The sequence below is a fragment of the Mustela nivalis genome, assembly GCF_964662115.1.
Source record: "Mustela nivalis genome assembly, chromosome: 5".
Classification (NCBI taxonomy): domain Eukaryota; kingdom Metazoa; phylum Chordata; class Mammalia; order Carnivora; family Mustelidae; genus Mustela; species Mustela nivalis.
The window spans coordinates 101,051,974-101,068,465 of record NC_139024.1 but is presented as its reverse complement, the minus strand read 5'-3'; the positions used below and the strand labels follow the sequence as shown (position 1 = coordinate 101,068,465).

The 16,492-nt window shown below is 36.1% G+C and overlaps 1 protein-coding gene and 1 pseudogene across 6 annotated transcripts in view; both read left to right on the top strand.

The window, feature by feature from the left end:
- The window catches only part of COL21A1 (collagen type XXI alpha 1 chain), a 176,888-nt gene that overhangs the window by 74,921 nt on the left and 85,475 nt on the right, over positions 1-16,492 (top strand). For 4 of the 5 annotated variants that reach the window (XM_082731232.1, XM_082731230.1, XM_082731233.1 and 1 more), the window contains 5 exons: positions 2,559-2,727; positions 2,823-3,039; positions 5,495-5,668; positions 6,731-6,817; positions 8,803-8,886. In XM_082731232.1, coding sequence (XP_082587358.1) covers positions 2,559-2,727; positions 2,823-3,039; positions 5,495-5,668; positions 6,731-6,817; positions 8,803-8,886 — 731 coding nt within the window. Of the gene's footprint in view, positions 1-2,558; positions 2,728-2,822; positions 3,040-5,494; positions 5,669-6,730; positions 6,818-8,802; positions 8,887-16,492 lie in introns of those variants that run through there. The other variant, XM_082731234.1, reaches the window with a different exon arrangement.
- On the top strand, positions 15,179-16,131 carry LOC309865080 (proteasome subunit alpha type-5 pseudogene; annotated as a pseudogene). The gene has a single exon. The product of its transcript is annotated as a proteasome subunit alpha type-5 pseudogene (transcript).

Below are 16,492 nucleotides of genomic sequence, written 5' to 3'. Positions count from 1 at the left end.
AAAGTCACATTTTATATACGGAAACTTCTTTTACCTGTTTCCTATAGCTACATATATACAGACATAAAAACTGTATTTGAGCATTTTTCCTACATTTTTTTTCACTTCCCATGTATTAAGATACTGTTCTTGCAAGTGAATGAACTGGAAAGAAAAATGACCTTCAAGAAAACATAATTATTTAAATCCATACTTCTTAATTAGATGTACTAGGTAGTAAAGAAAACACGGCTATATTGCTCATTCTTGATTTCACAAGCTGTGTCACACTGTTTCCCCATAAAATCTGGGGTATTACAAGACAGTGTAAAGGACTTTGTTAGAGCAAAATGATGGACATAATACTTGCTTTATCCCCTGCGCTTCCATTCCACGTTGGAGTTACAAAGCACTTTCACATACATCATCACATTTGATCCTCAGACAAACCCTGTGAAGGAGATTATTATTTTCCCTTCACAGATGAGAATCCAGAAGTTCAGGAGAGGTTAAGAGAAAGACTTAAGTCTAAACCTCCTGTTCTTAAGTCTGAGATCTTAATCCAACATTTATAATTTCTCATTTGTAAAGCAAATCAAAGGAGCAGTTCAAATCTGAATATTTTTATGATGTAATGTTTTCCTTTCAGCTGAACTTTTGCAGTTTTAAATCAAAGGCATCTAACATGAGGCTTCATGTATTGGTCTGCATACTTCCCCCCTCCTCACCTGCCAAAAAAGAAACCCTGCTTCATGACAGGAAATATTTAGTTTTCTTAATTGATTTATGATTTAAACTGTATAACATAGTGTTATTAGAAACTCTTACATTCTGCTTCTCGTGTTTTCATGTGGAGGGATTTCAGCTAGGCTAGCTCTTCTGATCTCTCTCCCACCCGTTTTTTAGCTCCTTACCACTGAATGAGAAAATCAGTTTTCAGATGAATGAGTTTGATAAAAGTAGCTGGTCATGGTTGGCAAGGGTTTCTTCACCTTGGCTCAGTGTGTCTGTGGAGCTAGGGTGTTCTGGTTTCCTCTGTAGACCAGGTGTGAGCTTAGGGGGCAAGCCCTGCTTCTAAGGTGGGAAAGGGGAATAAGTCAGCCCTGTGCTGTTGGGATGGTGTGAGGGGTTTCGTTATGGTGTGCATCTCACGAAACTCACTAGATCATGAGTCTAACCAACATCTGTTTGCCTCATTCCTATATCTCCTCCTCACTTGGTTCCAGACTTACCAGAGAAGGATGTAATTCATTGGGTTACTTCAAAACTTAAGATATAAGACCTGCAGAGAAAAATGCCCCTCCTTTTCCAGGAATTTTTATAATTTTATTTATATCAAACCTTTATTTTATTTCCAATATTCTGTAGTATGAGTTATGACTGTACATGTTGGGCTAATAAAATCCATCTCATTACTTTTTATTGTATCATAAATATGATACTTTTCCGTCTTCTTAATGTTGTGTAAGAGAGTGATTATCTTAAAGAAGTTCAGTGGAGTTTGTTCTTGTTTTATTTTCTTAGCTGCTCCATAAAATATAAACAGTCATGCTCAAAGTATATATTATGAGGGTCTTGGAAGAATCTGAAAATATTGCAACATTTCTACAATATAACAGCTTTATAGCATTTCAGCCATATAAAATTTTCCACATAATTTCAGATACTAGTTTCCCATCAAATGAAAAGCATGCCATATTTTTTATAATTTATACAGATGACTGTATAATACAAATCTTAATGATTCTCTTTAAAAGACTTTTACTTATTTGAGAGAGAGGTAGCAAGAGAGAGAGAGAGCACAGAGGTAGAGTGAGAGAGAGAAGCAGACTCCTCTCTGAGCAGAGAGCCTGATGTGGGTCTCGATCTCAGGACCCCGAGATTATGACCTGAGTTGAAGGCAAATACTTAACCATATGAGCCACCCAGGCATCTTTTATGATTCTTCTTAAGGAAATAGTCTTTATTTATAATATTATTAATCATAGATTAGATAATCAGCCCATTTCAAGAACTTTCATGAAAGAAAAGACCTACAGTTTTTTTTCCAGAGTAATAGAACCAATGATATTTGAACTATAGAGTTATCAATTGCTGAACCTGGAACGAATGTCAAGAATGACACTTTTAATTTTTTACTCCTCAAATGCTGGGAATGAAAGAAAGGAATCTTGGAGTTCACCTCCCAGATCCAAGAGATTTAAGAGTTATGAAAAGTCATGTGACTAGTTAATAGCAAATCCTGGATGAGAATCATCAATGCCATTCCAGTATGCTACCCCCCAGGTATTAGGTTGCCCTGCATTCAAAATAGGGATTTATAAATGTCAGCATAGTGTTCTTAAGACAATCTATTAACAAATGTTTCTCTCCTATTTCTATTTTACTTTTTTCCCCTCTTAGGGGAAAAACGACATTTGAGACTCTTGCATGTTTTCTCAGAAAATGCATTTACATCCATTTAAATATATTTGTGTGCATATATAGATTTTATAATTGTTTTCTCTAATATTTCTCATTTTCTTGTTGAAGTAATCCATGATTAATCAATGTTTACTGCTTTTGGTTTGGATTTATAGAATCTGTCTGTCCAACACGAATTCCAGTGGCAGCTCGCGATGAGAAAGGGTTTGATATTCTTTTAGGCTTGGGTGTAAAGAAAAAGGTTAAGAAAAGAATCCCACTTTCACCAACAAAAATAAAAGGATATGAAGTAACATCAAAAGTTGACCTATCAGAATTCACAAGGTATATGTTATGTGTTGATACAACCTTTTTGTTTTTGACGTGTTTATAGATGTATTGAGAATTTTTAAAGCTTATGTGTATTTTCCTTTTCCTAGCAATGTTTTCCCAGAAGGTCTTCCTCCATCATATGTATTTGTCTCCACTCAGAGATTTAAGGTCAAGAAAATGTGGGATCTATGGAGAATTTTAACCATTGATGGAAGGCCACAAATAGCAGTTACCTTAAATGGTGTGGATAAAACATTACTATTTACAACAACCAGCATAATTAATGGCTCACAAGTGGTCACTTTTGCTGGCTCTCAAGTTAAGGTAAAGATGCCTAGGTATGATTATGATGGTATTCATGGGAGTCACCACCAGGTTTGTGTGTGTTGGAGAAAGAGAGTCATAGTTTCAACATGGCGGAAAAGATTCTGATTTCCTAGTTTTAGTGTTGGTTTACTGAATAAAAGCAACAAATGAAGGAAAATTGTTTCTTAGATGGGATTATGGAGTGGAGGGAACTCACATTTTTTGAGTGCCTGCTCCTAGATGCCAGGAACATTTAATTGTATCACCCAATGCAGAAGCTATTGCTCTCACTATATAGACAAAAAAAAAAAAAAAAAAAAAAAAGTTTCAAGTATATTAGGTTCCATATCAAATTAACACAGCTAATAAATGGTGACATCAGGAATTGAAGTTAAGTCTCATCTGTTTCAAAGTCATGTTGGTCCATCTCACACTGCCATGTCCAACAAGATACTGAGAAAAAGACATTTGTTAGAAACTTAAATACAGGTAGATAATGGGTACAGAATTTATATTAGGAGAAGGCTTTGTTTTCCCCAAAGGAACCTATATTTAATAAAATAGGTAAACTAAAAATAAAAGTGTATTTTCCAAGTCAAATGTGGTCAGAATACAGATGGAATGATAGACACAGTTATGTTTTGATTATTATTATAATTACAATCTAAGAGAATATTGTATTAATTTTAGGATATGTATAAAGTTGTATATAAAATTATGCCATCTGTACAATTTCTTCGTTTGGTAAACAGATTAAATTTCTTGAAATTTGGGCTGCCATTTTTATTAAAGTCACTGTTCTGGGTTCTATAAGAAATCACAAATAAAGCATGTTTCATACTTTCAAGGAACTTATTTATAATGGAAGGTTAAAGCCCTCTGGTATCTAATGGAAGTACAAGGTATTAATGGAGTGTAGAGGAAAAAGTAGATTCTAACACAGAATGTGGGCTAGTCTTATTAATGAGATACTTTTTGGACTGGACCTTGAAGAACATACAGGATTTTGGTGAAGAGAGCAAGGACATATGCATCAGTGGTTCAGTGTTGAGTACTCATGTATAGTAAAATGCAGGGTTTTTATTTTAAGAAGAGAAAGTGGTATCCCCTATGTTTGGAGTATAAGATACATGAAAGATTACATTAAGGTGTGAGTTCAATTTGTGGGGATCTGGAAACCACACAAAGGGTTTTGGGCTTCATCCAGTGGGTCACAGGATTTCATCAAAAGGTCTTGAGTCATAGGTGTGTCGTGGTCAAAGCAGCTCTGTCTTCTTTCAAAAAATTTTTTCTTCCATGTTCTGGAATTGGGTTTGGTCCTGGGAATCCAGAAATTAATAAGATATGGCATCTTTTCTGACAGAATTATAGTGAGAGAAATTAATTATAGTGGAGGTATGAAGGATGGCTTAGAAAGGGAAGAGTTAGTCTACGGCCATACCACCCTGAACGCGCCCGATCTCGTCTGATCTCGGAAGCTAAGCAGGGTCGGGCCTGGTTAGTACTTGGATGGGAGAAAGGGAAGAGTTAGAGATAGGTTTGAAAATTATTCAGATAAAGCAAGTTGTGCATAAACATATAAACCATGGCAATGAAAGTGGAAATGGTGAAGTGAATTTGAGTCATATTTAAGAGACATATTTAGTAGAGCTTTGCATATGGTGATTATTGCAACTGAGGGAAGGGCAAGAAGTAAAGACACTTGTTGCAGTTTAGAAACTAAGGATTTTATTATCCAAGGGAAACTGAGAGGAAGAAAGTTTTGGGGATAGTTCAAATTCATTTTGCTATACTCTCCCTCAGGCTGATTGTGAAATATCCTGGTAAAACTAGCCAATATTAGAATTACAGATCACATATAATAGGAAAGAGGTCCAGGCTGTTGGAGATATGGGAGTTATTCCATAGACATAATAACTGACCTGTAGGAATAGATAATCAAAGGGGAGACTGAGAAAGGTCAGTGACAGATCTCTGGGTTAATGAACTTATTAAAAGACAGGTGAGGAAGAGAAGCCCTCAAAGAAATAGAGAATTAGCAATTGGAGAAGAAGAAATGAAGAAGATCAAGATGGTTTGAGTTATGGAAGTTGAATGAGGATATCAAGGAAGATGAACTGGTAAAGATCTAAAGTTGCAAAGAAGTAAATAGGATGAGGAATGGGAGAAGCCATTAGGATTCAGAGATTAGGAGTTTGTGGCCTTCAGGGAGTTGCTTCGGGAAATTGTTTGATACATCTACTTACTTGTAATGTGTAAGTAGATGAATTAATTGGTGGGTAAAATTTAGGGCTTCATAAATTAATTGGTAGGTAGAATTTGAGACCCAACTTGGGTCAGGGTGAATTAGTATATAACGGATCAAATCTGTATGGTGTGGATTTATGGCTGGTGACAAAGGAACAAGAACAAAGAAAATGAAAGATTGTTTAGGACTTTTATTTATGAAATCTTTCATACTTTCTTCCTGTAGACATTATTTGATGAAGGCTGGCATCAAATTCGTCTCTTAGTAACAGAACAAGATGTAACTCTGTATATTGATGATCAACAAATTGATACCAAGCCCTTACATCCAGTTTTAGGGATCTTCATCAGTGGGCAAACTCAAATTGGAAAGTATTCTGGGAAAGAAGAAACTGTTCAGGTAGATAAAAAATCATTTGCTTTTTGCATTGTATAAAGCAAGCTTTCGCAGTCCTTTGTGGCAGTATTTCTCACATTTAACTGTATTTAACTTAATTATTAGTTTCTTTAAGACACTTAAACCAAATGTGGTCAGTTTATTTGTGGAATTGTGTGTTTGAGTGTGTGGATGAAAATGCAAAATTAGGCTTAATAGATTTTATAAGAATTCTTAGAAAACTCTTCCCCTGGGTTCAGGGTAGAATTCTGCGTTCTTATGAAACATTAATTTCATATTTCCCAGGAGAAGCATAGATTAAATAACAACTTGGAAAAGAGACTGTGTTAGAGCTGTGAGTTGGGAACTATAAAATTTCCCTGCAGCTGTGAGGTTACAATCAGATTAATGTGTTTCAAGACGCTTTCTTCTTAAACAAAACTGTTATTTTTTTGATTTTTTTAAAAAGCTGGAGTATCTGTGTGGGTTGAGAAATGTGTATATAAAAGGATAGCCATGTCTTGGACAGTCCTTATTTGAAAAGTTATACTTTCCTGCTCTATTTCTGTGAAGGGAAGACTTTGATATTCAAATTACACCATGCTCTCTTACATTCATGTTACCTGTCAGAGTATAGTAAATATTTTAACAACAGCAGGTGCTTGGACTACTCACCACACAACCTGCAATGCCAGCAACTAAATCTCTGAAACCATAGATGACTTCTTAAGCCCACTCTTTTGTAATCAGAAATGTAAAGATATAGGATAAACACAGAAGGCCTGAGAAAGCTTTTAAGTGTCCCAGGAAATGCTCTCTAGGCTAGCTCTTAGTATAGAGATACTAAAAATGCTCCAGTGGGTTCCTGAAGGAAATTAGACATTGGTTTTTGGTGCTAGAGTTTTCCTTATGAATTATGTTTTATCACATTTTTAAACTGTATGATAGGTATTTAAATTCCGTATTGTTATTTTTTAGCTAAGTGCTATGATGTAAGCCTTCCGTGACCGCTCATGTAGTTGGGTCACTCTTATGAAGCAGTTAACTTGGGTCTCAATTTTAACATGATGGGGTTTATGTTCCTAGTTTGATGTCCAGAAGTTGCGAATCTACTGTGACCCAGAACAGAACAACCGGGAGACAGCATGTGAGATTCCTGGATTTGTGAGTAGGGTGAATTCCCTTCAGTACTTTCAGAGCAGTAAATAAAAGATAATATGTGAGCCTTAATTTAATTTGTTTGTTGTCAGTGCAGTTAAAGTTACATTGATTAAAACATATTTTGAGGTTCATAATTGAAGTGAAATGATAATGTCTCACTGTGCAAGTGTAAATGGAAGAGCACAAGGAAATGTTTTTTTCACCCCTCGGAGTGTGATGTTTCTGGCACTCAAGTGAAACAGGGCTGGATCTGCTCTAGGAAAATCTAGGGTTCTTTGCATATCCAGAGCATAAAATACATTTCTATACTTAATTAAATGTGTGGACAGAATATCCTACACAGCACAGTTCTAAAGAATAGGAAGTGATGAATTTTCCTGTTCACCAGCACGTTTTCTCAAACCATAATGAATATACAGGTTTCTTTTTGTTGTTACCTAAGGAAGACTTTCTTGTATTTCGAGGATATAAGTAACTTTTCTTTATGTGGCTATTTTCATTACTGTGTTAGGAGGCAAAAATTATAAGCTAAAATGTTTATTTCTTGAGTCTGATGATATATGTGTGCTTGTGTGTTTGTGTGTGTGTAATCCTTTCTCCCTTGGGCAAAAAAATAAAAAGCCATATTTTTATAATGCAAATAAGAATGTTTTAAACTTTTTGCAGTGAGGATTTGCAGTAACATTTGAGCTCATGTCATAATTCTTTTATTTTGTAGAGTCATGCTACCATTATCTTTTTTTCCTAAAAAACTGGATAACCTACAAATCCACATGTTCCTAAACCTTGAGGACGTAGAGTAGCGCATTTAAAGGCTCTTTAATAATATCAACCATGGAGCCTTTTAGAAATGATTCATTCTTGGTTTTTTAGAGAGCTAATTGTACACTATAACTTTTATATTAGATACTTATAACTTGAAATACAGACCTCTAGTCTCTCCTAAAAGTCTTAATACATGATTACATTCTGAGAGTCCGTTCTGTATACTCTATTTGTTGGTATTTCTGCATCGATGTTATGACCATTTCCCTCCCACGTCATAAAAGCATAGGCATAGATGGTAGATTTTGAGTTCTCACATTCACTTTTCTGAGTTTTTATGTCTCCTTACTTACTCTCAGGTGTGACTTCATGTAGCTTACCTTTTGCATGTTTATTCCCATTTTCTCCTTTTTTGATCTAATTTGTTATTGTCTGGAAAGATTATTAACCTTTTAAAAATTGTGTATTATTCAGTAAGAAGCAGATTTTTTGGTGAGGAGGTCTCCTAAAATAAAATGCAGAAAATTTAATGCACGAGCTTTGTGACTTTCTTAGATGTGTTTTGACTTTTTCCTTTGGTTTTCAAATGACTTCCAGAAAGTTCAAGAGAACATATAAATCTCACCCTGAAGTATTTTTGCTCCTGGGTGGCCATGATACCAAGCAGCTTTGGCATTTCCATTTCCTTCTTCCACTCTTCATTGTTGTTCATGCTCCTACTTTATCCTACTGTAAATGTCATCATAGCATATATTAATGTCATTTTCTTTAGGGGAGTTGCACGTACATGTTTTAGGTTTTGTTGGTTTTGATACTTCATGTATCTAGAACCTGGACAATGAAATAACTATAAATTAGGATGATAATTTAGAAATTTAAAAGTGTCCTTTAAAACACATTCATTGTTGTTTTTCTTTCAGAATGGTGAGGTAGGCCTGGAAGCTATTATTCTCCTTACGGTAATATTTGTGGGTTGTTTTGATTCCTTCTATCAACTGTAAGTATATTAGATAAATAGAACTTATTTTTATGTATTTTGAGTGCATTTAGTTTTCATAGCTTTTTGTGATTCAGAATTTCTTAATGGATTATGCTAAGTAATATTGGAAAGTAGACGTAAGATATCTTTCCAGCTTCACACATATGTACGGACACCTATACATACTAGCATACATACAGATATACATGTGTCTCTCCATGTTTGTTGCTGATTTCCATTTTTGTCTCTGTAGTGCCTCAATGGTCCCAGTGATGTAGGTTCAACTCCAGCTCCCTGTGTTTGTCCTCCGGGAAAACCAGGACTGCAAGGCCCCAAAGTGAGTAATACCAAACTTGCTTTTTTTGTTAATACACACAAACTAGAGGTGAGCAAATGCACAGAATTCCTAGTCACCACTGATGCTGTTGTGAAATTTCTACCTAATGCTTTGGAACAGTTTAAAACCCAAGTTTTAGTGACTTTTTTTTAAGAGTGTGTTCTAATCTATACTGCCTTCGAACCTAGAACTGATACCACCTAGCCACAGTACAGTGAGGCAGTATTAGTAGTTTATTTGCTGGTCTGTTTTTTTTCCAAACACTGCTGCCAGATTCCCAGAATGGTATCTCCTTACAACCTCATAAAAAATGAAGAAATGGCACTTATTAAGTTATGTTTCTAAATCCTTATTTTCTCAAAATGATTTCCAGGTAGAAAAGAAGAGTAGAAGTGTTAAAGTTGACTTCAGTGTTATGTTTGATGTCTAATTCTAAAAACTGAGGCATATGTATTAGTTAATTTTACTTAATCATGTAGTAATTGCTTTTGGGGTGTATGTTCTGTTAGTCATGTTCATATATGCACATGTTCTGCTTCCATCTGTTGATTTGTGTGTGAATAGAGTTTGTGTGTACGTGTATATAAACATTTACGTATTTATTTGTGTATACATCTTTATATGATTGAAGCCTTGATGTGCATACCATTTTATAACCAGCTACTTTTTATATAACTAAAAAGTCTGAATATGCTTCTGTGCTATTAAGTATGAATGACTATTTTTAAGTTAATACTTACTGGGGGATCACTTAGACTTAGCTTGATACCGAGATAGTAAGTGGGTTGTCTACTATATATAAATCTTGCTCATTTTTTTTTAGGATTTATTTAATTATTTATTTTAGAGAGCCTGCAAATGAGTGTGGGGGGAGGGGCAGAGGGGGAGTGAGAATCTTAAGCAGGCTCTGTGCCAAGTACTTAGCCCAACACGGGGCTTGATCTCACGACCCTGAGATCATGACCTGAGCCAGAATCAAGAGTTGTTCAGTTAACCAGCTGAGCCACCCAGGCACCACTAAATCTTACTCATTTGATATCATCTTAAAATATCACTTAAATAAAAATAATGCCTAACTTGGAATTGGATATGGCTGCCTAGCCAAAAAGAGTATTGATCATTTATTGCTTTAGGTGTCCACACAACATCTATTAATTTTTGTTGAAAATATGAATTGTAATGTTCATTTAGATGGAATTTCCTTAGTGTTTCAGTCACCATGACTGAAAATTTTAGCTTTTAAACTGCTCATCTAATTTGTTTCCTACCATCTTTTATGCATGTTTCTCCCATCCACTTTTTAAATTTAAATTCAATTAGCCAACATATAGTACACCATTAGTTTCTAATGTAACATTCAGTGACTCATCAGTTGCATGGAATACCCAGTGCTCATCCCATTTTTATTTGGTAGCTCATGGCCTACTTCAGGTCTCACATTAAAATCAAGAAAGAGGGGCGCCTGGGTGGCTCAGAGGGTTAAAAGCCTCTGCCTTCCGCTCAGGTCATGATCCCAGAGTCCTGGGATTGAGCCCCACATCAGGATCTCTGCTCAGTAGGGAGCCTGCTCCCCCCAACCCTGCCTCTCTGCCTACTTGTGATCTCTCTGTCAAATAAATTATCTTCAAAAAAATCAAGAAAGAAATGCAATTTAAGAATAAAGTGTACATTCACTATTTCGTTCACAGTAAATCTGTTTGGCTTGGAATTTGGCTTTGGTATATTATAATCAATTTACTGTTACAAACTATTTTTAGATTGCATTTAGGAAAGTTAATCCAGGTGTTCTTTGTTCTTTAGTTAAGCAACTGCATGTTATTTAGGGTGCCTTGACATAAAGAAGAAATGCCTATAGGATACTCCTGGGAGAATATAACTTGTAAGACAACTTGGTATGACCTACCAGCAGACTTCTTTTAAAGCATATATATTTATATACACACATAAACACACACACACACACACACACACACACATAGAGTTTATTTAACTTGGAATATTACACATAAAAGTGATTTAATATGTAAGAGATAAAATATGGAAATCAGATGTGTATAATGTTGACCTCTCAAAACCTCCTGTGCTTTTCTGACTCCCAGGGAGGTTCAGGCCACCCTCAGGATCTCTAAAAGGGCTGTCTACTTTTGGGGAGGCATCAGATATCTCTGTTGTTTTCTGAATCTTTACTAGTGGTCTATTAGGTGTCTTGAAGTGACATCAATTCTTATTCGTGTATGTTCCTGCAGCAGATTTTTAGTACACCCTTTGTCTTATCTGGTCAAGCCTCTGATACCAAGTATTTCCAAGTTTCATGTGTTCCTCATTTTCATTTTCTTTTCTTAGTCATAATCTCATGCTATTGCCACCTACTTCTTTAAGTGAAATTGCAGTTTTCCACCAATCTTTTAAGTTGGCGTGCCTTCTTGATCTGCTTTCCATTTTCTTCAGAAAATCTGGCCAGAGGACAGGAACACACACACACTCTTCCATACTTTTAGGGCTCTTTCCCCTGGAGGTGGTTCCTTACTCACATCAGGGACCTGTATGTGAAAAACAGAAACCCTAGCAACACTCTGAGTTGTATTTCCTTCAGAGAATTTCTGGCTTGGGGAATTAAGAGGGTTTTAATTAGATTAACAGAACTGGAACTAAAATAGAGAAAGCCATTTTCTGTAGCTCCAACTGAGACTTATTGGCCATTTTTGTTAGATGTTCTCTGGAAGGTTTTGCAGATGTCCATCAAACAGAGTTACCTGTGAAGAACAGATCTCATCTTCCTGGTAGCCAGAAATAGAGTTGTGGGAACTGAGAGTTGAGTTCTCAGACTGAAACAGGAGAAATTCTTGTGTGGATAGGTGGGTCAGTGCTTATTCAAAGATAAACTCATCTGTTTAAAATTGTCTGAGTTTCCAAAAGACATGACAGCCTTATTGGAAAAACCAGGTCAAATTAACTATGGTATCTTAGACTCACCATGGCATTATAACTCTATAGTCATAGAAATATATTTATGTTACTGGAGTATGAGTTCCTTGAAGAATAGCTAATTCATTTTGTATTCCTAATGTCAAACATAGGGAGTGATCAAATTAATAAATCTGTTGGAATACTTTTTATATGCAAGCACTTCATAATGAAGGTTAATACAAATAAATTCTCCCTTGGAATTTTAGTGTCTAACACAGTGCTTAATGGTAATAGTTTTTATTTAATGAGTTAGGAAGTCATTGAAAAAATAAGATTCACCCCTCTTCCCAGTTAACCTATATGGGATGGCTTTGTTGTGATATGAAAGATCCAGGCAATCCCCAACTTACAACCCCCCTTTGCAAAAAACTTTTCCATATAAATGGCAACTTCTTCCCCCACTTCAGTCGTAGGAACATTTGTGAGGCCAAACTCCCCACGTTTGATCTAACCTTGATGTTAGGTCTTTTGTTTCAGAAGTGGAAAGAAGTCATTTTTTCTTTTTAGGAAGGAACAATTTCTTACTAATCCTTTTCTCTGAAATACCACCCTCTATACCACTGTATTTCTGTTGATTTCCTTTGTTTAACCCTCCAGATACCACCATTAGAGATTCATTCAGGCTATCAAAGTATCCTCTGTTTAAAATACAAAAGCCTTCGGAAAATTTCAGGGGCCACTGGGCATTCACATTTTTATGTTAATTTTCCCAGACTAAGTGGATTCCTTCTAGCCTGAGAGTGTGGGTGTTTGAGTTTTGAGGGAGGGAAGAGGTTGGTTTAGGAAAAGAGTACAGGTTTTAGGTCAGATAATCCTGTGGAGTCTGGAGGGTTGCATGAAGCCACAAGGAGTTTTGAGAAGAGGGCTTGAACATACAGGATTTGGGCCTAGGCGAAGAGTTCCAAAGACATTTGTTTTAGATGAGCAACTGAAAATACTAGCTTGCTTTTGCAAGCACAACTGTTTCTTACTTTGATTATTCATATTTATACGACTTGAGAGGCCATATTCAGAGATGTTTCAGCTTAGTCCATGACATTTCCACTCCTGTCAACAACTCAAAAATCCTGTGGCACAAGTTCAATTGAATATAAGTAAGTCCTGCTTTTCAGCTGAACACATACTTTTTAAAAATTCAAAATGTGCAAATGTTTCAACTAAATTCGAAGAAAGTGGATTGGGAATTTAGTCACAGTTGTATAATAATAGCTCCTATGTCTCATTTAATGTATTTGGAAATTGTTCCCTATGTTAAGTTTACTAGCAGTCCCCAGGTCTGGTTCTAATTAACATGTTAATTATGGGCAGGGATAGTAGTGTTTAGGAGCAGGGACTCTGGAGCTGAATTGGCTGAGTTCAAGTATCATCTCCGCTAGGGCTGTGTGACCTTGAGCAAGTGACTTAACCTTTTTGGCGCCTCAGTTTTCCTATATAAAAAATGAGAATAATAAAATTACTTGCTTCATGGGATTATTATGAGGATTAAGTAATTTAGTATATGTAAATCTCTTACAGCCATGCTTAGCATATAATAAACAATCCAGGTAGAGCATCAACTTTTATTACAGTAATACAATTGAATTTTTATTCTGATTGGATTTCTCTCCAAAATTAGTGTCTGTCCTTATTTTCCCAATTTAATGGAAACACCACGAAATCTTCCTGGTTTTTGCAAATAAATCAATAGAGCAATAGGCAAAATAACCAGTAAGATTTACCAGCAATAATAGAACCTGCAAAAGATTATGTTCTCTCTTGGGGCTCTTCACCAGTGTTATGGTCCTTTTAAAGTCGCATTGGATTTATCTTGTGAATGATTTTTTTTTTTTGTCTTGGAAACTTAGTTTTTATTTATTTAAAATGTTGTTAATATGTTTTATACTTTGACATAGTGCTAAAAACAAATTTAATTTCTTCTTTTATCAAAGCTGTATTCCAGCTTTATCACAGTAGAGGATAAATCCCAGGTCCTTGATATCCTAGATTTTGCTGATAATAATACTCTGCAAGTAAAGGGGGTCATTAACAGGAAAAAAGATTTATAGTAAATCCGCAAATAGATATTGAATCTCTGCTTGATACCCAGCATTATCAACCCTCCCAACCATTCAAAAAAAGGGAGAAAATAAAGACTGTTTTCAATCCAAATGATAAATGAAGACTAATCAAGGGAAGACTGAGAAAACTCTGCTTATGAGTAAGGGATAAGTGATAGAAGCTGCTTAGCCTTTCAATAGAAAAAGACAGTAAGGAAAAAAGGAATGATGGATTCTTAAGTGGAAAAGGAAGAAAAACTTCTTGTCAGCTTGTCAGGAGAAGAAAAGATGGAGTTTGTTGTAAAGCATAACAAGTTCAGTTTGAACAGGGTTAAAGGATGGTAGAGAGGCTAGAGATTAATGTGGATCCTCTCAAAATAAGAAGAGAAAAACTAACTTCCTAGAGAACCAGAATATTACTCCTTAATGCCCAGCTAACACTGGAAGTCTTTGGGTTAGAATTATAAATTCTGTCTCTTCAGCAAGACAGGATATGTTTCTCCCTGTATTTACAGTTATTCTTTCTCTTTCTCTCTTTTAAAAATAACATTTCCATTCTTCTCAACCCTTCCTCATGCTATGTATCTTGGGAAGCTCCTATGTGAAAAGCCCAACCCTTCTCCATTGGCCACTATTAATTAATAGAGTTCACATAGTTCTTTCCAGTTTTCCTGTTATGTTTCAGGAACAACTCTCTGTACTTCTGTAGAAGTAGTATTTCAGATCTGCAGATTTGGCTTTGTGAAAGTAACCTTAGTATTGGTGTTTAGTTAATTTAAAATTATTGGGGTCCTGTGTGAATGAGTTCTTAATGTAAATAATGACTTAATGAACTGAAATCAGCTGCCTTGCCTCTGTGCAGGAGTTTACTGATACTGATGGTTGAGACTTCATGTTTTTAAGATGGCCCATGTGGCTCTCATGGATTCAGCAATAGATTAATATGATACTAATTTTGAAGTCTTTTTTAGAATTAGATTATGCAACATCCTCAACTCACAAAAAGTGTTACTCTCATTGGTTTTTTTCATGGGTGGTGACTAATCAAATGGTCAGTACTGGCCATTGGGCAACAAACTAGAGTTTCCTAGAATGTGCCTGAGCTCATTGTCATATTGTATGGAATAATATTCTTTGGAGATCCTTGGTTTGTGGGGGCAAAGGTCATTTCTTCATTTATTAGTCCTTGTGTTCAAGGACTATGGGGGTTGGGTAGAGTTGTTTGGCTTGGGCCTCGCTCTCATGTAAATATTCAGATTTAAAAATTTTAACATTATGTTAAGGTGTTGGCCCTTGAAAACCCCGCATAGCCACTGCTGCCCTCTCCTGCCCTCGCCATGTTCCTCGCCCGGTCTGAGTACGACAGGGGCGTGAATACTTTTTCTCCTGAAGGAAGATTATTTCAAGTGTAATATGCCATTGAAGCTATCAAGCTTGGTTCTACAGCCATTGGGATCCAGACATCAGAGGGTATATGCCTAGCTGTGGAGAAGAGAATTACCTCCCCACTCATGGAGCCAAGCAGCATTGAGAAAATTGTAGAGATTGATGCTCACATAGGTTGTGCCATGAGTGGGCTAATTGCTGATGCTAAAACTTTAATTGATAAAGCCAGAGTGGAGACACAGAACTATTGGTTCACCTACAATGAGACAATGACTGTGGAGAGTGTGACTCAGGCTGTGTCTAATCTAGCTCTTCAGTTTGGAGAAGAAGATGCAGATCTAGGTGTCATGTCTTGTCCCTTTGGAGTAGCACTGTTATTTGGAGGAGTTGATGAGAAAGGACCCCTGCTGTTTCACATGGACCCATCTGGGACCTTTGTACAGTGTGATGCTCGAGCAATTGGCTCTACTTCAGAGGGTGCCCAGAGCTCCTTGAAGTTTACCACCAGTCTATGACATTGAAAGAAGCCATCAAGTCTTCACTCATCATCCTCAAACAAGTAATGGAGGAGAAGCTGAATGCAACTAATATAGAGCTGGCCACGGTGCAGCCCGGCCAGAATTTCCACATGTTCACAAAGGAAGAACTTGAAGAGGTTATCAAGGTCATTTAAAGAAGCATGAGCCTCAGAACTTCTCTGGGACAATTTCAGTTCTCCTAAATGCTTTTAACTTTTAATTTCAGTTCCTGTTCTTGGAAGATCTCCATTATATGTCCATTTTTTTTAATGATGTCTGTACATAAAGACAGTTCTGAAATAAAGAAAAATTTAAAATTTGTTAACAGAAAAAAAAATTTTTAACATTATGTTAAAATGAAGTTACAAATATAGGCAAAGAAACACATTGACTAGAATAAAAGAAATGACTGTCATGCTGCTTTAAACTTGAATCTTATGTGAAAGATTGTATAGCCTGTGGACTTTTAAAAAAATTTTTTATTAAAAAAATTTTTTTAAGATTTTTATTCATTTATTTGACAGATAGAGATCACAGGCAGGCAGAGAGGCAGGCAGAGAGAGAGAAGGGGAAGCAGGCTCCCTGCTGAGCAGAGAGCCCCATGCGGGGCTTGATCTCAGGACCCTGGGATCATGACCCAAGCCAAAGGCAGAGGCTTTAACCCACTGAGCCACCCAGGTGCCCCAAACTTTTTTTTTT